The sequence below is a fragment of the Schistocerca serialis genome, chromosome 3, assembly GCF_023864345.2.
Source record: "Schistocerca serialis cubense isolate TAMUIC-IGC-003099 chromosome 3, iqSchSeri2.2, whole genome shotgun sequence".
Classification (NCBI taxonomy): Eukaryota; Metazoa; Arthropoda; class Insecta; order Orthoptera; family Acrididae; genus Schistocerca; species Schistocerca serialis.
Genome location: NC_064640.1, coordinates 777,136,780 through 777,162,612, shown reverse-complemented (window position 1 = coordinate 777,162,612; position 25,833 = coordinate 777,136,780). Strand labels below are relative to the sequence as shown.

General features: G+C 41.1%; 1 protein-coding gene across 1 annotated transcript in view; it reads right to left on the bottom strand.

Moving 5' to 3' along the window:
- Positions 1-25,833, bottom strand: part of LOC126470622 (spermatogenesis-defective protein 39 homolog) — a 125,910-nt gene that overhangs the window by 77,132 nt on the left and 22,945 nt on the right. The window contains exons 3-5 of the mRNA XM_050098581.1: positions 17,771-17,860; positions 4,678-4,766; positions 4,449-4,598 (exon numbers count right to left, since the gene is read on the bottom strand). Coding sequence (XP_049954538.1) covers positions 4,449-4,598; positions 4,678-4,766; positions 17,771-17,860 — 329 coding nt within the window. The remainder of the gene's footprint in view (positions 1-4,448; positions 4,599-4,677; positions 4,767-17,770; positions 17,861-25,833) is intronic.

Sequence of the window (25,833 nt, the reverse complement as noted above, 5' to 3'; positions counted from 1 at the left end):
TTCTTTTTCTAGTGGCACGGTGAAATTATATCTACTTTGTCTCCTCAACCACAGATGACCTATAATTTTACATGACATACACTAGTCAAAGGAGTGCTGTACAGACAGTTGAAGGAATGAAAATATGACAAAAAGTGTATAAGTTATAAAAAAGGAACAGAAGAACAAATTCGGCAGACACTGCTTGGATAATTGAATGGCAGGAATTCACTGGTAACCAAAATGTTTCAATAATGAGGCAAGTGAGAGAGAGCATTATTAGTAATGGTTCATCAGTATAACATTTTTGGTCATTATCTAAGTGGTAGAGTGGCTGATCTCAAGGCTTGGCAGCAACCATCCATTCCTACAGCAACTTTCGAATTAGCTGATGTGTTATTGCAACTTACAAGTGACAAAACTTATGGAATAATTTATTCTCAGATTAACTGCTTTCCCTATTTTTCTGAGGATTCATCACTAGATAAATATTTCTACCAACATAGTGCCTAAACCGTAGGTCCATGTCACCAAGCTACAGACCGTATCGATGCCGGAAGCACATGTTGTACTTTCACAGTCCAGTGAACCACGAGTGGCTACTTTCTCTAAAGCCTAATTAAAAACTCTTACGTACACAAAAACACTTGACTGACAAAAGTGGAACTACTTTTTGTGACCAACCTAACTAGGTCATTTTGTAGCAAGTTCTGAAGCAACTACTCTCTAGGTTACTACACCCTGGTGGCTTTTTACTGCCAATTTCATCTTTTAGATGGATCCTTGTGTATACAAGCTGATTATTGAAAATGGGGCACCACAAAGTCAATATATGTCTCTGTGTTGATACTTATCTCTCTTACTATCTTTCTTACAAAGAGGTGGAATGGGGGACCAATACCTTCAGGAGGCAAAATTCCAGTTCTGCCAAAGTCACATGAACAAGTTTAATAAATATTCCTTGCTTGTGGAACTATTAGTTACTTCCTAAGGGAGGAAATAAGTATGGGTTGGAAAAGGACAGAAGGAGGGGCAGTTTTCTCAGATCTTAGGATTTGACAATGAAGGCTCATCATTTTAGCAATGACCTATAAGAATTTATTCTTTCGCGAATTACTTCAAGATCTTGCAGTGGTCCTTGAGTACACAACCTTCCATGAATACCTACAGTAAAATATGCATGACTCCATGCTACCTCCCATTCTGTGTTTTTTTTTTTGGGATGAGATGGTGTATAATCATGCATACTATGCTTTTACTCTGCTTGTAAATAATTTGGAAGGACAACAAAAGCAGAGAGTACAAGAGAAAACACAAATGAGGAAGTCCAAGTGTCAGAGGCCAAAAGGAATTACTAAGTCACTATACAAAGCATTCAGTATAATACGTGACTATCACATACAACTGGAAGAAAATTACCTAAACCTGAAAAACAATCGTAGGGCAATCACAGAAAAAAGAAGGTTTTGATTCTAAAAGTGTCTAATAAACAACACAAAAACAAGCAGATGAGACTAGAACATTATGACTAATGACCTACTATTGATACAAACTTGTCCAGATGATAGCAGCATCACATGGTGAGGAATAACTGCTAGTCAGAGACACCCAAGATGCACGTAGTATCAGTGAGCATGCTGATGATTGATCAAGAGCAGATCGTGATGGCTCAGAGGCTAGGCATGAGCATTTTGGAAACTGCATGACTTGTCGGGTGTTTGAGGAATGCTATGGTGAGTGTCTTCTACATAGGGCAAAACCAAGGTGAAACCATGTCCAGATGTCATGGGGTTGGGTGGTAACCCTTCATTACAGATATCAGATGTCGTAGTCTGGGTAAACTGGTAGGTGGCAAACTGTGGTGGAACTAACATGAGACTTTAATACTGGGTGGAGCACAATATTGTCTGAATGCACAATGCATCGAACACTTCTAACAATGGGCCGCCACAGCCGGCAACCCATGCAGGTGCCAATGTTAACACAATGACATCAGCAACTATGACTGAAATGGACACTTGACCATCGGCACTGGACGTTGGCACAGTAGCAGAGTGTTGCATGGTTTGATGAATCCTGACACTTTCTTCACAATGCCAATGGTAGGAGGCGCATCCGTCATCTTTCAGGGGAGCAGCTTCTTAACACCTTGATGGAGACAAGCTGGTGGCGGCTCCATTATGCTCTGGGAACATTCACAAGGGCAGCCAGGGGTCTGGTGGAGATCCTGTGAGGCACCGTGACTGCCAAGGAGTATCGTACACTGGCTGCAGACCACATACACACCTACGTGATGGTCATGTTTCCAGACGGCAGTGGTATTTTTCAGCAAGATAATATGCCATGTCGCAAAGCCCAAAGTGTGATGGAGTGGTTTGAGGAACACAGTGGTGAGTTTCGATTGATGTGCTAGCCCCCAATTTGCCAGATATGAACCAGGTCAAACACATCTGGGATGTGAATGAACATACTGTCAGAACTTATTGCCCCCCTCCATACAATTGATTGGAATTAAGTGACTTGTGTGTGCGTATATGGTATCGACTCCCTCCAGCAACTGACCAAGGCCTCATTGCTCCCATGCCACAACATGTTGCTGCTGTCATTTATGCCAAAGGTAGACATAAAGGCTATTAGGTAGGTGGTCATAATCTCCAGGCCGATCAATGTATATTAAACACCCACAAAATGTATGGATAAATTGATAAATCCTTTTACTACATACACAGATGTGACAACACTGCCACATTACACTGTTGGTATGGGTACTTCACAGGCTTGACAATAACTGGGAACAGAACCCTGTAAAATGATATGAAAACTCATCATGCGAGTCAATCTACAGTGAACTAGAAAATCTGAAATCATGCAGACATATGTACAGCATGTGGCTGGTGTGAGCAGCTGACAACTGAGCACTCACAACACCACTCAGTACAGCATGTTCTGTGGTGGTCGCACTCAGTGTTAGCACTGACACGCCCAGCTTACTGCCATCTACATGTGAACAATTCTGTCAGCGGGTCTGCCCATACTACATGTCATATGCGCCCTCCATGGCAGGTTTCTACACTATTCCACTGCGCTATGCATGCCAGCTCATCTGCCTCCATTGTGACATCCATTGGCGGAGATACTAAATCCTGCTTTCAACACTATTGCTGCTCTGAATACAATTTTTCCTTTCATTTTTTTTTTCTAACACCTGACAAATCCTGTATAAATTACACGTTGATATGGATGCTGCAAAAATTATAATACTGCATTGTTCTGATGACTTTCCATCTCAAACCATATGTTTGTTGAGACTCTCATTAATCTCATTCATCATCCCACAATACAGAAAAACAGTGTTTTAACTTCAAAAAAGTTTGTAATTCATCTGGCTACAGTCTTTACTCAATTTATTTATTTATTTATTTTTTTTTTGCACCTTCCACACAGTATGAGCATTTCCTTTCTATGTTGCTTCACTGAGACTTCTTTATGATCAAATAGGCCATGCTAGTGCAGCAGCATTCACTCTGTTTTAGGAGGATTGCCAAGAAAGTAACGCACACCGCATTTTTTTTTTTTTTGTCAGTCGAAAATGAATGCGAAACATTACGTATGTGTTATTCGAAGTCTCCTGAGTGAGCACGCCAAGTTTCCGACACTCCCGACAGATAGCGTAGCTACAGGAGAGTTTCAAAATGGCATCTGTAGGTGATGTACATTAAAAGCAATGTGCTGTTATCGAATTTCTCACTCTAGAGAAAGAAACTGCATGGAATATTCGCAAATGCTTGAGCACAGTCTATGGAGCATATGCTGTAGACAAAAGTAGAGTTAGCTGCTGGGCAAGGAGGGTGAGATCATCAGAAGGTGGTTCAGTGGAGCTCCACAATTTGCAACAGTTGGGGAGACCACCCACAGCTGTCATGCCTGATCTAGCCCCTTCGCACTTCCACTTGTTTGGGCCATTAAAGGATGCCATTCATGGAAGACATTTTGACGATGATAAGGAGATGATTCACAGAGTGAAGCACTGGCTCCTTCATCAGGACAAGGATTGGTGCCGGGGCATACACACCCTTGTCTCGTGCTGGAGAAAGGCCATAGAATGAGATGGAGATTATGTGGAAAAATAGGGTGTGTAAATAAAATACCATTCTTTCATGTGTATAATTCTCATTACGTTCAATAAAGAATTGTTGAAGGAAAAACAATGCAGTGCTTTACTTTCTGGGCAATCCCCGTATTAACAATAGTTGTTCCACTACTTCTTTTATGACAGTTTCCTTTCTTGGCATAACATGTCTTAAAAATTATAGGGCATCAGGTACTAATCAACATTCTGCTTCAAGTCCGTTAAGATATACATATTGTATATCATCTAACACATTCAGACTGCCACATTTAAATGTGTGTGTGTGTGTGTGTGTGTGTGTGTGTGTGTGTGTGTGTGGAGGGGGAGCATATGTACTTACAGCAAGCACCGCATTCCCATCACCCAGTGCAATGGCTTCATCTAGAAGTTCCTTCTTACTGTCTAATGAACGATAAAGCTCCAGAGAATAACGCTGTCCAAGCAGCATTTTTGTAATTGTATGACGTACAGGAAGGGGTGTCCAGTGATCCTAGCAAACAAAGGTACATTTTAATGGCTTTCTATAACATCTAATAAATTAGTGCAATTCCACATAAAACTCGTAATACCTCAACTTCTTTCCGCAACACTTGCAATTCTTCTTCAGGACTTCTGCTACCCTTAGCCACAAAGGAATGTTGTTTCCCAGCATCTAAAACTGATCAAATTACATATTTTAATGGAAAGAAAGACATTGGTTAATAGGACTGACAAGTATCTGAAAATATCATCTAACCCATATTGGAAATAGTGAACAATTACACCTCTTATCAATAGTCTGAGATATCTGCTGCCTTTGTTATTGTGGAAGAGAAAAATAGATGAACATAAAGACATATGGACCATCATGAATGCACTGAGATTATACATTAAGTGATGCAGAATGTAAATTAGTAACCAGCAGCAGCACCATGCTGGAAGCTATAAGAGAGTATCTAGATCAATAAGCCTTTGTTGAAGCATGCACTGATCTAGATTATTCTCCTTTTATGAACTGATTTCACTTATAAATGCCACCATCCTTTTACTGGACTGTGCAATTTCCAATAATGTTTTCATTTCACCAACTTCAACCCGTAATGATTTGTAATGGTTACTAACTAAATTTATTTTAACTACATAATTACTCAGTTACTTTGTTTCTTAATCTAATCACCAGAAAGACAATCAAAAAGTTATTTCTCAGGCTTATCACCTCAAAAACTTTCACTTTTCCATCTGCTCTTCTGAAAAGTAGATTCATCTGAGTAAAAAAATATATACTGCCCCATACAAAACTGTCACTGCTCACTAGTTTATATACAGGTTGAGTCAAAATTATGTTCTCAATTTCAGACAGTAATTACTTAGGTAGAACATATCTTACCATAAAAATGGTATCAGCAGAAAGGGAAAATCAAAAGATTGTTTTTCTACAGAAATTTGCAGACTTACATTATGCCCACCACATCATATGGGACACAGTGATCTGACAATCAAACCCATCACAACCCTACAATTTACAATATCTGCTGTGATGCATTTATGGACAATCCAACTGATGGATGCATGTGTATTTCTCAGGTGGCAGTAGCAACAGGAATCACTCTGGTATCCCACACAGTTCATGAAGAACAGGGCACTCAGGAACTATTACGGATGGAAATTTCTACCACACAGTCATCAATCCTTTCAACTTGATACTTTTTTTAACAGTAGAACTACAAATGTGGATATGATTCCAGGGGTCCTCATCAGCTAGAGAGCCATTTGTTGCAGCTTGTCTCACCCAATTTTTTCTGAGATGTCTCTGTAGCTACTTCATCTTTGAAGTTATCTCTTTTACACATCTACTTGCACTCAAAGTGGTCACTAACACTACAGCCCACATGATCTCACCATGCCCAAAGCCCCATCATTGACAACACCTGGGCGGAGCTTCACTCTGCTTGCGTAGCCCTTCTGTATATCCACTTCAGCAAATCTTTGCTACTACTAGGCAATGGAGTTTGCAGCACCACTTCCCAGTTCATGTCTTCAGGACTATCTTGTCACAATCTTTTGTTCTACCATCCATGCCCCAACCAGGAAGACAATGCTTCCTTTCTAGATAGTCATGAAATCAGTTTAAAGAAAACCTATATTTAGAAGCAAACAGTGAGTTGGCATCTGTCACTAACTGAATCTGTAATGGAGCACATTGGCACATTTTTATTAGCAAGCCCTCACAAATCCATCAACTAAGCTAGCCAAGAAGTATACCACAGAGACCAGTCTTGTTGGCAATGCAAAAGTCTGGTAATGGAGGCCTCCAATCCAACACTGAGGCAAGTTCTGAGGAACTCTGACAAAAAGCTGCACTAGCCTTTGTGGTCAGGTTAATAGAAGAATGTGTTTTACAGAAACTGTTAATGTTTGGTGATGAAGCAACTTTCCAGAGTTCAGGAAAGATGAATATATGTAATATATTGATTTGGGGATAAGAAAACATTCTCTCCCTTGCAGAACATAAACAGAAACACTAAAAGGTAATTTACTTTGCACCATTTTGCGCAAAAAAGGTATATGGTTCTCCATTTCTCTGTTAAAAACACCACGACAATGGTTACTTAACATGACATGCTGCAGCAATGGCTCTTCCTATAGGTAGACATCGACACTATTGACTTCATTTTTCAATAGAATGGCAGTGCACTTCGACATTTTCATCAGGATGTTCATAACCATCTCAATGGCCAATTGGCATATCTTGGTAACTCTTTTTATATACTCTGAAGTTCTGGCTGCAGACAGGCCATTTGTGCTCAATTGAACACCATACCATCCATCAGCATACTGCTCTCCTGGCCACTGTAAGTTAGCAGACATGAAGCCACTACTACTCCATTAAATAGTTCCTCAACGGGCATAACAAAGCTGAGAGGATCCTGTTGCAGTCTTCCCATTGGGAAAAGTTGTTGGCAGTACTGGGAATCAAACCTGAGTCCTCTGCATGGCAGACATCTGCACTGACCATTCGGCTATAGAGGTGGGCACTTGGAATCAAACCCAGATCCTTTGTGCAGCAGACATCTACACTGACCACTCGGCTATAGAGTTGGACATTCTTTTTATACAGTTTCATAAATGTTAATATGCTTGTATCAACATTCACAAGTCAGAAGTGAATCATATTTGCATAATGTGTGAAAGATCACCTAAAACTCTACTATATAAAGAGCAGTCATTGTTGAGAAAACAATTTTTGATATTTCTGAAGATATTCTCTCTGCATTTCCATCACAAATGTGCAAGCTGATGCCATTATAGGAAATATTGGGACTTTTTAGTGTCAATTTAATTTTTTTTCTCAAAATTTTCACTTTTAGTACTTCTGCACTAACACTTGTGGCCTATGTACCAGGCAGAAGCATCACATTGGCATAAAGTTGTTTGTTTCAGTGAGGTATTGAATGCCAGTTCCCCTATGCTACATCTGAATGACACATGGGGAGCATGGGAGGAGAATCATTTGTTGGCTGCAAAACATGGCTGGAGCAGTGCTCAACAGACAGATTCTCTCTCTGGTCATAGCTCTCAATGTAGCATGATGTCTTTCCCTCTCCTCTCTCTTCTAATGATTTTCAGACTGTGTTCTATAATCAAATGAGACCTGTCTTTGCTATCCTGATTGACTAGTGGCCTGTTCAACTCCAGGGTGCACCCAACTGTACTCTGCATACAAAAGTATATTCAGAATCTTGTCTATTATAACTACTGTCCCCTGCCCAGTCCTCTGGTAGACATTCCAAACACAACTGAGCACTTGTACAAATTTGTGTCTGAAGTAGGATTCCCCATGTTTTGGTCTGTAGGAGAGAACATAATTGTCGTGGCAATATGTGCCACTGCCCAGATGTCAAAATCTAGTGTCAAGCTATGCTGGTTTAATGTGGCAGGAAGCCAAGCTACACCACATCGGAGCCATATGCCCAAGCTGTGCTGTTTAGCTCAGCCAATTCTTTGCCAGCTATCCAGAGCTTGCATCCACGTCACCACACACAGCATGCCCACCAGTCCTGGGTCTTGATCCTTGCCTAGTGGTCACTGCGTGCTGCCTGCCTCGTACTGCCTCATGTCTGTCATCACTGAGCACATTCCAATGCCACTTGCTCATGAGAGCAGCAAACCTACGGCCTTCCACTGAATAGGCAGCTCACTTGTTTTCTTGCACAGTGTCATTGGCGGGTCTGTCTCATTACATCTGAGCCTGCTGTTGCACCACCACTGCCTGCCATATGAGTCCTGTGTTCATAGTGGGGTCTCTACACGGCACCTGTAATGTGCTACCATTCAACTGTTGATAAATGGGAGGATGCTGAGGATGTGACAGTCACCAGGGAATAGCACTCTACTTTTATTTTCAGGTGCTCCATTCTGTACATGGTGTACCTTCCTTGATTGTTTGTAATGCTTCTGTTTAGTCGCAAGTAAAATTTTGTTTCAATTTTGAATGGATAAAGTGCCCAATGTGTGCTTACAAATGGAGAGTAGTGTGGAAGCAAGCAGTAGCGAACCATTCTGAGATCTGAGAGACCCGATGGGGGCACTTACTCTAGTAGCAGGTGTTGATAGGGAAGTGTAGGCAAGCAGCTCTCTGCTGAGGTATGCAGAGGTGCAGGAGATGATGTTAGCCAATTTTTTGCTAAAACCTTTTACTTCAAAACATAAATAAACAGAGATGTGTACCTGAAGCGGGCAGATGGCAGGCAGCAGATGATGGCCCTCAGACTTGAGCACTCAGGTCAGATGCGCCTATGCAGGTGATCCACATAGTAGAGTACAGCTTTACTACCTCTGCACTGCATCAATTGGCTGCTGGTAAGTCAGGACAGCGGGCAGTAGTGCGTTCACCAGTAGCCTGGGCTAGGCAGGCTCACCCAGTGGGGCTGACAGGATGATGAACAGGGAATCGCAGGCTGGAGAATGGTGACAGACTTCTAGCTGCCAGGTTCCTGGACAGTCAGGCAACGGTCAGTGGTGGTGGTGGCTACATCATGAATACAGTGGTGACCAGCACTGGCTGAGTCGCATGACATGACCCAGCTGTACTGATGATGACAGGTTGGCTCTGCCAGTTTAAATACAGCTGTCTGGTGTTCACCAAATGGAAGACTACATTTCTATGTCACACAGAAGCATATCAAATGGGGACAGTAACTGAGGTCTGGCGGTTGCCACACATGAGTGGGTTAAACGGCAGAAGTTTCCTGAAAGCTGGTCAGTGTTACAGAACCAGCCATTGACCCATGGAATGTGAGCACCGAAGTAGGCATGAGGAAGAGTGTTGCTGGAGGCAGGACATTGACTGCAGCTGCTGATGGTGACTGCACCCTGGTTATGACTCTGGACTCTTGGCTGTGCTCTACGCAACTTAACTCTTAAAAATACTGAATCACAAGAGCAACTGCAGTCAAAGGAAGAGCAGCCATCTGATCAGAAAGTAGACGTTCAGGCAACAATGGACGATTATATAAGGCATGTTGACAGTCCTCCTCATGGATCACAGCCCAATGCAGCGAACAGTTTTCTGGCAGTTGCTTTCATTACTTCCTTTTTTGGGCAGTGCTCTGAGAATGTGGCCACAGTTATGCAACATGTTTGCAGTGTTGCCTAAATGTGGTTCTGGCGGTTCTGGCATGACAAGTTTCAATTAAATGTTATGCATGTGAAGTTTTCATCATACACTCAAATTTATGTTGAATCAGTTGAGTCAGTGAATAAATTTCATATTTCAACAAAAGCTGCACAAGCTTCTACGGCGACAAGCTGTCCACCCTTTGCCAGTCCTCAGGAATTGATTTTGAAGCTTTTGCTGACCAAATACACATAGTTTCATGTTGTAGCTACGCTCTGGGGTTAGAGAAAGCAAGGAGTGGTGTTCTACGAGAGGAGGCAGAGGCGAGGGCGTTACACATATTTATTAAGGGGCTCCGGAAAGGCTCAAAATCATGAAAAGTTTAATTTTTACTTTTTTGCATTTTCTGAATCCGCAGACTATTACCTTTTAATAGATATATAATTTATTCAATTCCGAAGACTACAATTATTTTTAAATTTTTTTTGAAATGTGTTCTACATGGGCGTGACCCACTGTGGCACTGTTAAACTGCTGTCAAATGGTGTTATTATTAACGTCCGTGTTCATCAGGTACATTTTAGTGATGTGAGATAAAGTATGTGTTGTGGCTAACCTGTGACGGTTCAATATATATCGCTGATGTGATTGTCGATTGTTTCATGTTTATTTACTCTGTCGTTATCTCGAAACTATTCGTAATTAATTCTGTTTCTTGAGTCTCTGTTTTGTTGAAGTATAATAATGAGTAAAAGTAAAGTTATTAGAAATCCTCTGAAGGCTTTTAAGAAAAGGAGAAATGTTGGAAAGCCAAAGGTATGTGTTATTACTGTAAACAATAAAGACGATAACCAAGTGAGTGAACCTAACCTCTCAAGTACACCTGCCCATAGCAGTCAAAGTGGGAAAGAAAATACTTCACAGAAGAAGCTTGGTTCAATGAGTGAAAACTATGAATGTTTTATGGGCGAATCGGATGTAAATGAAATATTTGATATGTCGGTTCTCAAAGGAATTTTTTCAAACTGTGTAAGATGTATTCATTGTAGTGAAGTTGGTCTGGAACTCTCCATAATAAAGCACGTAGGACTTGCTAGTGAAATACAACTGAAATGTGATAAGTGCTCATACATGACCACCTTTTGGAACAGTGTTGCAGTAACTGCAACTGAAGAAAATGGTAGCAAAATCTACGAACACAACATTAGATTTGTTTATTCCTTGCGTTCAGTTGGTAAGGGTCCTACTGCAGGTGCAATTTTCTGTGGCATCATGAATCTTCCAAATCCCCCAACCAAGTGTATGACCTATAATAAATTAATAGGGTCTAAAGTAGAAGATGTCTGTATAGAATCTATGAAGAACGCTGTGGAAGAGGCAGTAATGGAAAATAATGGTAACAGAGATTTGACTGCAGCGTTCGATGGTACCTGTCATAAACGGGGACACACATCTCTTCATGGTGTAGTATCTGCCACCAGTATGTATACAGGGAAAGTTTTAGATGTAGCAGTAATATCAAAGTATTGTAGATGTCCACAAAAATATAAAGGTACACATGAAAATAATTGCAAAGCTAACTATAGTGGCAGTAGTGGAGGAATGGAAGTGGCTGGTGTTGCCAGTATATTCCAGCGTTCTGAGGCGTGTGATAAAGTGCGATATGTTAATTACCTTGGTGACGGTGATTCTAAAAGTTTCAAACATGTTCAAGGACTGAAGCCCTATGGTCATGATGTTGTAGTGCAGAAATTTGAGTGTATTGGACACGTACAGAAGCGAATGGGAACAAGACTTCGGTGACTGAAAGCTTCGTACAAAAAACAAAAACTCAGTGATGGTAAAGGGTTGGATGGGAAGGGAAGGTTAACTGACAGTGTAATTGACAAAATACAGAACTATTATGGAATGGCTATTAGGCAAAATACACAAAGTGTCAACGAAATGAAGAAGGCTGTTTGGGCTCTTTTTTTTCATACTTCTTCAACCGATGAAAATCCCCAACATAGCTTGTGTCCCAAAGAAGAAGACAGTTGGTGTAAATATAACAAAGGATTGCTAACTGGTGAAGTGTACACTCATAAGCATAGTCTGCCTCATGCAATAATGGAGGTGATAAAACCTATTTTCAGAGACTTAGCAGCACCTGAACTGTTGAAAAAGTGTATTCACAGAAAAACTGAAAACCCCAATGAAAGTGTAAATAGTGTTATATGGTCGAGAATCCCCAAGACTGTATTTGTTGGAATAGAAACACTTCACTTTGGTGTGTATGATGCTGTTGCGACTTTCAATGATGGCAACATTGTAAGGTGCAAGGTATTTAGAAATATGGGAATGAAGATAGGTTCTAACATGGTACGAGCGATGCTTGCTTTAGACAAGGAACGCTTTCGGGCTGCAGACAGGGCTGCAAAGAGTCTAGAAATACAAGCAAGAGTAAACAGGAGGAGGAACAAGAGGAAGCTGGAGGAGGAGTTTGCAGAGGATGAAGATAATCCATCCTATGGACCAGGAATGCACTACAAAGTTAATCCAATCTTTGTCGCTTGATTCCCAAAACTTTTATTTTCTCATACTAATTACATGTTTTCTAAGGATCTTCCAAACATATTTGTTTCAAACTTTCCGTAAATGTTACACAGTACCTTCTGCATAATTTAACGCAGCCTTTTTCCAAAAAACTGTATATTTTTGAATATATAAATAAACAATTGCAAAAAAATGTTGTGAATTTTCATTACAATTGAAAAAAAAATCATCTTTAATAAATGAACTAAAATTTTGTAAAATCCCTGTGTTAAGTTGTAGCCCATATTCCAATAAATAATCTGTAAAAAGTTCAACTTCCTACCTCAAATACTTTGTGAGGAAAGATGTAATTTATAAGCGTTATTTTAACATTGAAAATATAGGGCGTTCCGGAGCCCCTTAAGCAGATAAACCCGCAAATTTGGGAGGGGGGGGAGGAAGGGGGAGATAAAGATGGTGTCAACCTCATAACCTCATCTTGACAGGTGGTGGTGTGTCTTGCACTAGTGCAAAAGGAAGCTAATCATTTCATTTCACTTTTTTCTCGTAGCTATGATTCTCTGCCATGTATTTACAACTGAGATAAATTGTAGGCCTTGTAAGCAGTCACATCATACTGCTGATGCTGTGCTCCATGTTGAACCTACTACAGAAAGATTGACCATGTAAGTGCTGACTCCAACCAATCACAAAACAGGCCAGACCAAAGCCAAGGTAGATTTTGAGATTTTATAGGTAATGGAAGTTCTGGTCAGGGAAATGGGATGGGGCCAATGTTGTCACTGCAGCAGACACCCATTAAAGTCAGTCGGTTTAGTGGGTTAACAGAGGTGGTAAACGTGACTGTAGAAAGCAACATTAGAGGCAGATCAATTTAGATTTCAGTGGGAATACATACTTACTGCTTTTACCTCCTCGCAATAAGCAGGCATTGAAGTTAACCCTGCTGTCCCATCAGTGTACTGGGAACAGATACCATCAATCCTCTGGGTGCCTGTTGTGTCAAAATAGAGATTGGTTGAAGTAAATATAAATATCATTCTGACAAGGATGTGCTCACAAAAACGGCAGGTTTTTTATGTCACTCTGTGGTACGATTTCCTGTACCACTTTCAGAGCGTCACTGATGCAGTCACAAACTGTCCCCTTTGGTTTGGAAGTGTACCAATTTGGTGGTGATACCACTACAAACACGCAAGTATGTTACAGAAAAAGGCCTATCCCATGAGACTACATGAAACTATGTATCTTAGTGTTGAAAGCCAGCACACCTGAAGCTACATGTGGTGAAATGGAGGAGTTAGAGGATGGCAATCAGAATCTGAGCATCTAATGAAACTAATTTCCTGGTTTGTCTGCTTAACCAGAATGGAATACTAGAACTGTTCCAGATTCACATAAACGTGAATGGCAAAATGTGCATACCAGTTTGTTCGGATAATTTTGAAATACAAGATGTTATAGTTCCATGTGGAACAGTAGTGGACAGTGTACAAGAAATAGTTTACACTGAACTGTCTCCAAGTTCCTGGAAACTTAGAAGTGATGCAGAAAGAGTCCTGCAAAGAGTCAAAAGTTGGTAAGCATGTACAATCATACTGCTCTTTAGAATCCACTTAAAAGAAAAATTCATGCATCAGAACCAGGCATAAACCTGTTTACCCAGTACTAAAGTAACTTGCATGGCTATTTAAGGAAAGACAATATATACTACCAACTGATTTAACACAGCACAAAATCTCTAAAGAGACACATCTACTGCATCATACTGATGAAACACTAAACCAATTAGGAAACTAAATATTCTACCAACCTAAGTATAAAGTGAGGCTATCATCGTATTCCAACTGTGCCTACGACGGCCTTTGTCATGCCTTCTGAACTACACAAGTTTCTTAGAATGCCCTCTGGTTTGGGAAATGCATCACCAATTTTCATTGGTTTGCAGATTTATTACCACATGGACTAAAAGCCACCATGTGTTTGTATATCTTGATGATGTCATTGACTTTTTGCAGGTGATAAAGGAAAATGCTGAATGGCTAAGAAGTTTATGATCACATTTACGAGGTGCCAACTTAAGCTTAAAGTTTGAAAAGTGTTCTTCTGCAGAGTCTTAGATGCAATACTTGGGCCATATACCAAGTTCTGATAGGATAAAACCAAATCCGTGTCTCACAGAGGCTGCTGACAATTTACCAGCACCAAAAAACGTGAAAAACTGCACTTATTTCTTTGTCTCACTAATTATTACCACAGATTTGTACAAGATTATGTCACTGTCATGAAACCTTTAACAAAATTACTTAGAAAAGGGGTACTTTTAAACTGGATAGCACAATGTGAAATGACGATGAAATAAATTAAAGATGTTCTGGCAAAATTCCCCCAAATAATTTATCCAGAGTTTGAAAAGCTATTTATTCTATCTTGTAATGCTGGTTGTGTTTTAAGTTAGGCACAAAATGGTGTAGAGACACCCATTGGTTGTGCATCCCATCAGCTCAACAAAGCAGAAATCACAAACTACTTCATGCACTACATTTACGGTACACATTTTAAAATTTAAATGACCCAAATAGTCAACTGACAGGGTGGGTTTAGAAGGTGACCAAATATAATTATGAGGTCTACCACAAGCCTGGCAAAATGCACCAAAATGTCAATGCGCTAAGCTGAAAAGTTTGTGTGTTACAAGCAGATGAGTTACTTATTTCTGAATTGCAGGCATTCCAGGAATCAAATGCAGAATGTCTACAATTTGCTGCTCTTCCAGAATTCATGTCAGATGATGTGAGCGTATACAGTAAAATCCCACGATAAATTGGTTAGTGATGCTGAAAATGCTCCAGCACCACATTATCACAGTGTCATGACAGCATTCAAGCTTGTCGTAGTGGAAAGTGGGCCACAAATGCATTAGCTACAACAAATTGTTGGTGGAAGAGTCGACCACGTGATACTGCAGGTAACATTTGTGCTTGTGTTCCTTGTGCATGAGAGAACAACAGACTAGACATAGAATCTGACTGGTAACTCTACCTGAGGCCTCCAGACCTTCTGAGATGTTTTTAGACATTCTTTGACTGTTTCTACAAATAACACAAGAAGATAAATACATTTTGTCAATTATCAATAGTTTTCATGTTATCTAGTTCCAGTTGTAATTGCTAATATGAAAGTAGAAACTGTTGAAAAAGCTTTCATTACCCATGTGGTGGTGGTGATGATTACGGTTTGTGGGGTGCTCAACAAAGCAATTATCAGCTCCCATATGAATTCCCAATCTTTTCACAGTCTGGTGTTGCTAATTTCCCGAATCATGATGAAGTGATGACGACAACACAAACACCCAGTCCCCGAGTGGAGAAAACCCCCAGCCCACCACCCGAGTGGTTCTACCTTTCAGAAGCACTGACACAATACTTACTAACCATGGGAGGGGCTTTATGTCTTCACTATTCGTACAAGTCTGTAAATTGTTACAGGCTAGAGTGTGTTCCCAAAACAATCAAAAAGATGCTTTCTTGGCACATTAATAATGACTGGGAGAAGTACTTACTGTTCATTGTGTTTGCCTGTAACATTTGCATTCATGAATCGACTGGACACCCTCATTTTGAAGTACAGTGTAGACAAAATATAAGATCCCCTTTCGAATTAGAAAAGCTGTCAGCAGGTATAGACTCAGGCACAGTTAGAGGGTAAGCCAGGAGACTTAAAGCTATTTGGAGAAAGATGCAACAGAATGATTCTGATATTGTTGCTTTTATCATCTGTGAATGCAGACCTACAATTAGAAGACAACATGGTGACTGTGCATTTCAACAGGCAAAAGCCCTATCATGATAATTTGGTACCGCCACCACTTGTAATTTCCACTGATCCACTGTGAGCCAAACGCAGTAACTCACAAGGCATTAAAAGAAGTAAGAAGCCCCCGCTCCTGGTGCCACATCAGTATGCATTACACTCTTAACACTTGTATGCACTGTGGTCAAGGGATAGAGGTGACTTCCCTCTAATTGTTCTTACTGAAATCTGTGTGCTCCAAACTGTGTATCTTAGTGAAACCATCTCCAAATACCAATGCTCACTTCATGAACCGTGTTTTCTATAACTCAGCCTTTCCTTTCCATCTGATTCTTGGACGATTTGTGAATATGACACAAAATACCCTAAGGCCGCTCGCTAATTCAGCCATCACAAATATTACCTCTGAATATGGAACTGGAGACATTAACATCCCTACTACCACCTATAACCCTTGAATTACATTCTCCATATCATCCTATGTGAAGTCCTCACTCAGCTCTAAGTGAGCCATGGGAGCTGGAAACAAATCCACGATGTTTTTGCTTTCCACAAAAATTGTGGCAAGATGAGCAGATGGTCACTCCCTTCAAACCATGTTCTACAAAGCCCCTCTAATAGTGTGCTTTTATTCCCTATATTAGCAAGCTCTCATCTACTTCACAACCAGTTCTATTTCTATTAGTCTCAAATAGTTTTCATGCCTTGGGCGGGATAAGTTAGGAAAAGTTTTCCATACAGCCAAGTTGCGATAGGACTGCAGTGTGGAATTGCGACAGCCAAGGTACCTTTCCATTAGTAAGCTAAGAGTACCCAGTGCATTGATGAAAGATGGATACAGTGTTTTGCATTTCAGAGCAGTAGGGTCCATCCTTGTGCTGGCAGGACGGCTGTGCCCAGTTCTTGCTGTTGCCTCCTCATTACTTCTCCCCTTCCTCCAGGAGTATGAATGCAGCACTGAGCTTGATGCCTGTCACTGCACTCTCCTACTCTCCCTACCAGCCTCTTATGGCCTGGCACCCATCGTGCTCCTCTGTGACATAGCTCTCCCACCTTCCCCAATGCCTACATGTGGACTACTATTCACAAGTTTTTAAATGGGAGCAAAGTGGCTGTGCAACTCCATGCGAAATCTGATTCTTACTGTAGTAAAGGTACGTCAAAAGGAGTTTTTCTGGTTTATCCTGAAAGCAAGTTAAATTTCTGGTGTCCACATTATATAAAGTAATTATAAGTATTGTTACCAGTTTCAGTGTGTAGTTCCAGTGATATATTAGTGTTGTTGATTTCACAGTTTTTCTTAATAAATAAGTAGGGCCAGTGCATTTTGTAAGGTAACTCTAAATACTGTTAATATGTGTTACCATATTTTAATTAGCAATGACCATGACTAGTCTTTGAAAAATGAACTGCTTTTACATAGTGAGCAGTGATTCATGATATTGTGAATATTATACTGATATAATCTACCATCATCATGACGGGACAGCAAATGCATATTTTCTGAGAAATCAAAAAACAAAAACATTTTTATGTAACCATAAAGTTAATTCTGTACAGTGTAAAGGTTCATGTTCACATGAGATAATGAACTGTATTGCCATCCCTGTCATACCTGAGCTTGTGTTCTGTGTAAATTTTTTTGTGTATCATATAAAACCAATGATAATAACACACATACACAGCAGAAAAGATAAAGCTTGACAGTTTTTTTTACTTACTGCAATTCAGAGACTGTTCTGATATTAATGACAGGAGTGGTGCTGCCTGAGATTTCTTGGGATCCACTGCAGATATCTTTGACAGCATTCCTTAGAAAATAAATGAACAAATAAATATAAAGCTTGTAAAAGGCTACAAGCAGAAATGAGAAATGCATTTTGAGTGGTAACATTCTCAACAACAAGTATGTAAATCAACAAAGCCCGTAAATAATTTTGAGCACGTGGACATCACGAAAGAGAAGATCTACAAAGAAACTCTCCAAATGATATTTATTTTTATCCTGGAATATCTGTAGCTCTATGTTAGAGGAAAACATCACAGTACAGAAAAATATGGCAGAATATATAATAACAATAATTAACAACAAGCCACATATGAAATTAATTTTTGGAAGCTACCCTTGAGAGCAGAGGAATTGATGCAATTGTGAAAAAACACTTAACATAAATAGGAAGCAGCATACATAATGTGAAACCACCTTTCAAAACACTATATTAGCATATGAATATAATAATGAGAAAACTGGTGCTAAAGGAATAAAATCTGGTTACAGAGGATGCTCTTAATGGCCACGTTCCACAGATATTCTGGTAGCCTACCATATTCATCATCATCATTTGATAAAGCCAGGTCAAAATTAAATAAATACATGTCAACTGTATTTTCCTGTCAAATGATGATTTATATATATAGTAAAGAATATGATATATGGAAGATACACTTCTGTAGCAGTCAAGTGGGGTTATATAAGAACATATGCTTCCACTGGCAGTGGCAATTTGATTGAAATTCTTTTGGGTATTATATCATCAAGAAACACTAAAAGTAACTACATTTAAGTGTGTGTGGGGGGTGAGGGGGAGGGAGGGAGGGACAGAGGCTCTGTAGATAATTCAAAGAAATTTATTGAGTATAGTGGTCCATACATGTGAATTATTAATACAGTAATATCTCAACCCCCCCCCCCCCCCCCAAGAACCACGGGTGGTGGGATGGGCTGCATGCCACAGTGATACAGATAGCCATATACAAGTGCAACCACAATGAAGGGGTATCTGCTGAGAAGGCAGACAAATGTGTGGTTTCTGAAGAGGGACAGCAGCCTTTTTAGTAGTTGCCAGGGCAACAGTCTGGATGATTGACTGAACTGGTCTCGTAACATCAACCAAAATGGCATTGCTGTGCTGGCACTGTGAACAGCTGAAAGCAATGGGAAACTACAGCCATAATTTTTCCCTAAGGCAGGCAGCTCTACTGTATGCATAAATGATTAGACATCCTGTTTAGTAAAATATTCCACAAATAAAACAGTCCCCCATTCAAACCTCTGGGTGGGAACTACTCAGTAGGACGTGAGCAGGGGTTATAAAATTGGCATTCTAAGAATCGGAGAGTGGAGTGTTATATCCCTTAATCATGAAGGTAGGTTATAAAATTTAAAAAGGGAAATGATTAGATTGAAATTAAATATAGTGTGCATTATTGAAGTCCAGTGGCAGGATGAACAGGGCTTTTGGTCAGGCGAATACAGGGTTATAAACACAAAATCAAATACGGATAATGCAGGAGTACATTTAATAATGAATCAGAAAATAGGAATGCAGATAAGTTACTATGAACAGCATAGTGAATGCATTATTGTAGCCAAGATACACATGAAGATAACACCTACCCCAGCAGTACACATTTATATGTCAACTAGCTCCGCAGATGATAATGAGATTGAAGCAATGTATGATGATATGAAAGAAATTATTCAGATAGTTAAGAGAGATGAAAATTTAATTGTGGTGGGGGACTGGAATTTGACAGTAGGAAAAAGACAAGACGGAAACGTAGTAGGTGAATATGGACTGGGGAAGCTGCCTGGTAGAATTTTGCACAGAGCATAATTTAATCATTGCTAACACTTGGTTTAAGAATTTTGACAGAAGGTTGTATATGAGAAAGAGATCAGGAGACACTAGGGGGCTTGAGATTGATTACACAGGGTGATTCATGAAGATATACAAATATTTTAATATGTTATTCTACAAGTAAAACTAAAGGAAAAAAATCATATAAACATATGTCCACAAATGTTTAGTTACTGAGTTACGGTTAATAAAAGATTTTGCCTGAAATTTAGCAACTTCGCTAATGTGAAGCCATCGCAAAACTGTACGAGGTTAAAGTAAAGCATGATTTCCATTTATTTTGTTGTTATTGGTCTGGTGAATCGAATAAAACATGTCCCAGACGTGAATCTGCAATAGATTTCCTGAACATCCAAAGAAGCAAAGATTATAATACAAGTAAACTTGTTTACTATCCATTAAGAATGTAGAAACTTTTATGTCATTGTTGGCAACCATTACTGAGTTGTTTCTGCCATTTCCTCACCTTGAAATGAATTAGTTTCTGTGTTGTTAGGTGAAAGGACATAATAAAAACAGTGTATTTAAATGAAACCACATAGTAACTGTTGTAGTTTGTAGATTATTTATGAAATAGATATGCCTTTCAAATGTACAACAGACGAATATGCCGATATGGTGTTTATTTATGGCAAATGTGATGGTAATGCTATAGCTGCAGTTAACGAATATCGTGTACATTATCCAACTCAGAGGATTCCGAATGCAGGAACCATTAGTGAAGTATTTTGAATGTTATGGGAGACAGGTTCTCTACCTAGCGTTCAAAATCAGTATGAGCACTTGATAAGTGAAGACGATGATGAGGATATTATAGATGCTGTTCAACATAGCCCGGGTACCATGTACATGACATACTTCTCAATGATTAGGCATTTCACAATCTAAAATATGGCGTACACTGAAGTACAATAGACAAAAAGTGCATCATTTACATCTGGGAGATCCCGTCCTTCACTTGGAGTTGTGCAACTGGTTAAATACTAATCCACAGTTACACAAACACATTTTATTTACTGATGAGGCACAGTTTACTTGAGATGGTATAAACAGTTTACATAATGAGCATGAACGGTCTGAAGTAAATCCACAACACAATTTCCAGCAGTGATTTAGCATAAATGTGTGATGTGGTATAGTCAACACACACTTTACTGGACCATTCACTTCCCCTGGACGCCTAACTAGTGAGACATACTTACAATTCCTTCAAGAAGAAATGCCTCGCTTGCTCAAAGATGTCCACTTGCTACGCGATTGCAAATGTATTTTCAACATGACGGCACATCTCCACATTCCACCAATGCCATTGCTGCTCATTTAAACGAACATTTTCCCCAGAAATGGATTGGTCATGGTGCTACATGTTTGTGGCCACCCAGATTGCCCAATTTAACACCATTTATGAGAACAAAGTCAATATACGTGAGGCATTACTTGCTCGCATTATGAATGCAATAGACAAAATGAAGAACAACCCTGTGAAACTTTTATTGTGAATGTATTGTGAAATTGTATGTACACTATACATCTTCCTTAACACTGAGCTTCGTTTTTTCTGGTTTAACATGAATTCACGTGTGCAATGGTATTAATAAAAGCAGATTATCTGACACATTCATACAATTTCAGTTAACATTATTACCATCATTTTTCCAAAATTAAAATTCTCTACAACCTCTGTTTAGAACTTTGTGCAATTGTGTGGAATTTAAAAAACAAACTGGGCCAAGTAGTTAATAAATCAAAAATTTTACGAAATTACTTCTTTGCTTCTCTGGATGTTCTGGAAAACTACTGCAGATACATGTTTGGGACATGTTTTGTTAGATTCATCAGATCAATAACAATAAAATAAATGGAAATCGTGCTTTACTTTAATCTCGTACAGTTTTGCGATGGCTTCATATTAGCGAAGTTGCTTAATTTCAGGCAAAATCTTTTATTAGCCGTAAGTCCATAACTAAATATTTGTGGACCTATGTCTATATGAACTTCTGTCTTTAGTTTTACTTGTAGAATAACATTAAAATATTTGCATATCTTCATGAATCACCCTGTGTAATGGTAAGACAGAGATTTTGGAACCAGATTTTACACTGTAAGACATTTCCAGGGGTAAATGTGGCCACTGGACACAATTTATTGGTTATGAACTGCCCTAAACTAAGAAAAATAGCAAAAAGGTAGGAAATTAAGGACATGGAACCTGGATACGTTGAAAGAACTAGGGGTTGTTGAGAGTTTCAGAGAGAACATTAGGCAATGATTGACTGGAACAGGGGAAAGGAATACAGCTTGGAGAGATGAAATAGTGAAGGCAGCAGAGGGTCAAATAGGTAAAACGGCAAAGCCTAGCAGAAATCCTTGGATAACATAGGATATATTGAATTTAACTAATGAAAGGAGAAAATATAAAAATGCAGCAAATGAAGCAGGTGAAAGGGATTACAAATTTCTAAAAAATGAGACTGGCGATAAGTGCAAAATGGCTAAACCACAATGGCTAGAGGACAAATGAAATGATTTAGAAGCATATTTCACAAGGGGAAAGATAGATACCACCTACAGGAAAATTAAAAAGGTCTTCAGAGAAAAGAGATGCAGCTATATGAATATCAAGAGCTCAGATGGAAAACCAGTCCTAAGCAAAGACGGGAAAGATGAAAGATGGATGTAGTATATGGAGGGAGGTGAACTTGAAGGCAATATTGCTGAAATGGAAGAGGATGCAGATGAACATGAGATGGGAGATATGTTGCTGCCTGGTGAATTTGACAAAGCACTGGAAGACGTTAGTTGAAACAAGGCCCCAGAGTACACAACATTCCATCAGAACTGCTGATAGCCTTGGGAGAGTTAGCCATGAGAAAACTCTTCCATCTGGTGTGCAAGATGTATGAGGCAGGCGTGAAATACCACAAAACTTCAAGAAGAATGTAATAATTACAGTTCAAAAGAAAGCATAGCAGGTACTGACAGGTGTGAATATTACCAAACTATCGTTTAATAAGTCATGGTTGCAAAATGCTAACACAAATTATTTGCAAAAGAATGGGAAAACTAATAGAAGCCAACTTGTGGGAAGATCAGTTTGGATTCTGCAGAAATGTAGGGCAACACTAACCCTAGGAAGGCAAACCTACTTTTATAGCAATTGTGTACTCAGAGAAAGTTTTTGACAATGTTGACTGGAATACTTTCTTTGCAATTCTGAAGGTAGCTGGGGTAAAGTACAGGAAGTGAAAGGCTATTTACAACTTGTACAGAAACCAGAAGGCAGTTAGAAGAGTCAGTGGCATGAGACAAAAGCAGTGGTTGAGACAGGTGTGAGACAGTGTTGTAACCTATCCTCAACATAAAGCTCAGGGAGAAGAAACAAAAACTTTGAGGTTTGGTGAAGATACTGCAATTTTGTAAGACACAGCAAAGAACATGGAAGAGCAGTTGAACAGAATGGACAATATCTTGAAAGGAATATATAAGATGAACATCAACAAAAGCAAAATAATGGAATGTAGTCGAATTAAATTAGATGGTGGTTTTTGGGATGTTTCAAGGGGGACTAAACAGCTAAGGTCATCAGTCCCCCATTCCAAAAACAGGCGAGACATAAATGCACGAAGCAGGTACAGCCCCAAGGGGAAGGAGACTCCCCCCCAGGCCCTAGAAGAACACAAATGCGGTAACGAACACTACAGACACGAAGAGTACAGATGAACACCAGACAAAAGGAAACAGAAGAAAAGAAGATGGCCGGAGACTGGTTGACTGACCACGACAACAAAAAAGGGAAAGAGTCAACCAACCGACTACACACTAAAATCTGCAACCAAATATGAAAGACTCGAGGACAAGAGACACACAAAGGGAAAGGAGCAGGACCTCCCTAAATGGAACCATAAAAAGGACTACCACGGATAAAGTTTAAAACGTCATCAGCCATGGAGGCATTGTCGCTTAAAACCAAAGGCAAAGTGCCCGGGAGATTAAAAGACTGCCGGAGAGTGCGCAGTCGGGGACACTCCAATAAAATGTGGGCGACCGTCAGCCGGGACCCACACCGACACAGGGGGGGATCCTCCTGACGCAAAAGATGGCCGTGCTTCAGGTATGTATGGCCGATGTGGAGCCGACACAGGATAACAGAGTCCCTGCGAGAAGCCCGCAGGGAGGACCGCCACACATCGGTCGTCTCCTTAACAGCCCGCAGTTTATTCGGGGATGTCATGCCCCGCCACTCAGCAGTCCACATCCCAAGCACCTTACGGCGCAACACCAGCTGCTGATCGCGAGCCGTGAGGCCGATTTCCAAAGCTGGGGCGTCGATCGCCCCTTTGGCCAGCCTGTCGACACGTTCGTTCCCTGGGATGCCAACGTGACCTGGCGTCCAAATAAAGACCACCGAACGACCAGAGCGGGTAATGGCGGAAACAGACTCCTGAATAGAGGACACCAGAAGAAAAGAGGTATAGCAGCGGTCGATGGCCTGGAGGCTGCTCAGGGAGTCACTGCAGATGACGATGGACGTACCTGAGCAGGAACGCATATGCTCAAGAGCGCGCAATATGGCCACCAGCTCTGCAGTAAAAATACTGCAGCGAGCCGGCAAGGAGCACTGTTCAACATGGGCAGCGTGAGCAAAAGCGTAGGCAGTGCGACCATCAACCAGGGAACCATCAGTGTAGACAGTCTCACAGCCCGAAAATGAGGCGAGGAGCGCAAGAAAACGGCGACGGAGGGCCACAGGCAGAACCGAGTCCTTGGGTCCCTGTGCCAATTCCAGACGGACGGACGGGTCAAACACCACGAAGGCGTAGGTGCACGGACCCGGAAGGGAGGCAGAAGAGGGAATGACCCCAGTTCGGACAGCAGGGACTGGACGCGGACAGCTATAGAAAGCCCAGACTTAGGTCCCCGTTCGGGCAGATGGAGGACCACGGCAGGGAAAAGCAGGCAATGATTGGGGTGGCCGGGCGAGCAATGCACGTGGACAGCATAGTCGGTGAGCAGTCGATGGCGGCGAATCCGCAGCGGGGGAACCCCGGCCTCCACCAGTAGACTATCCACGGGGCTCGTATGGAAAGCGCCAGTTGCAAGCCAAACCTCACAGTGTTGTATGGGGTCTAACAACTTCAACACTGAGGGTGATGCAGACCCATAGGCCAGGCTCCCATAATCAAGCCGAGACTGCACAAGGGCTCTGTACAATCGCAGCAGCGTGCAGCGATCTGCACCCCAAGACGTGTGGCTAAGGCAGCGGAGGGTGTTGAGGTGCCGCCAGCATTTTTGCTTCAGTTGAGTAAGATGAGGAACCCACGTGAGCCGGGCATCAAACACGAGGCCTAAGAAGCGGCAAGTCTCCACCACTTCAAGCAGGTGGCCGTCGAGGTAATGTTCAGGATGAGGGTGGACCGTCCGACGCCTGCAGAAGTGCATAACTCGAGTCTTGGCTGCAGAGAACTGAAAACCGTGAGTCAGAGCCCATGATGCTGCCTTGCGAACGGCTACATGCAGCCTGCGTTCGGCGACTCCTGTAGTCGTGGAGCTAAAGGAGATGCAGAAGTCGTCGGCATACAAAGGAGGAGACACCGACGACCCCACGGCTGCAGCCAGACCATTAATGGCCACGAGAAATAAGGAGACGCTCAACACCGAGCCCTGCGGGACCCCATTTTGCTGCATATAAGATGAACTAGAGGCGGCACCCACTTGCACCCGGAAAGAGCGATGCAATAAAAAGGTTTGAAGAAAAGCCTGGAGCTGACCACGAAGACCCCAGTCATGTAACGTAGCAAGGATGTGATGCCTCCATGTGGTGTCATACGCCTTCCGCAGATCAAAAAATACAGCAACGAGATGCTGACGTCGGGCAAAGGCCGTACGGACAGCAGATTCCAGCCGCACCAAATTGTCCGCTGCAGACCGGCCCCGACGGAAGCCACCCTGGAATGGAGCGAGGAGACCGCGCGACTCAAGGACCCAACACAAACGCCGCCCCACCATACGTTCGAGCAATTTGCACAAAACGTTGGTGAGGGTAATGGGACGATAGCTGTCCACCGCCAGTGGGTCCGCACCGGGCTTCAAGATGGGGACAATAACACCCTCTCGCCATGGCGACGGGAACACACCTTCGCTCC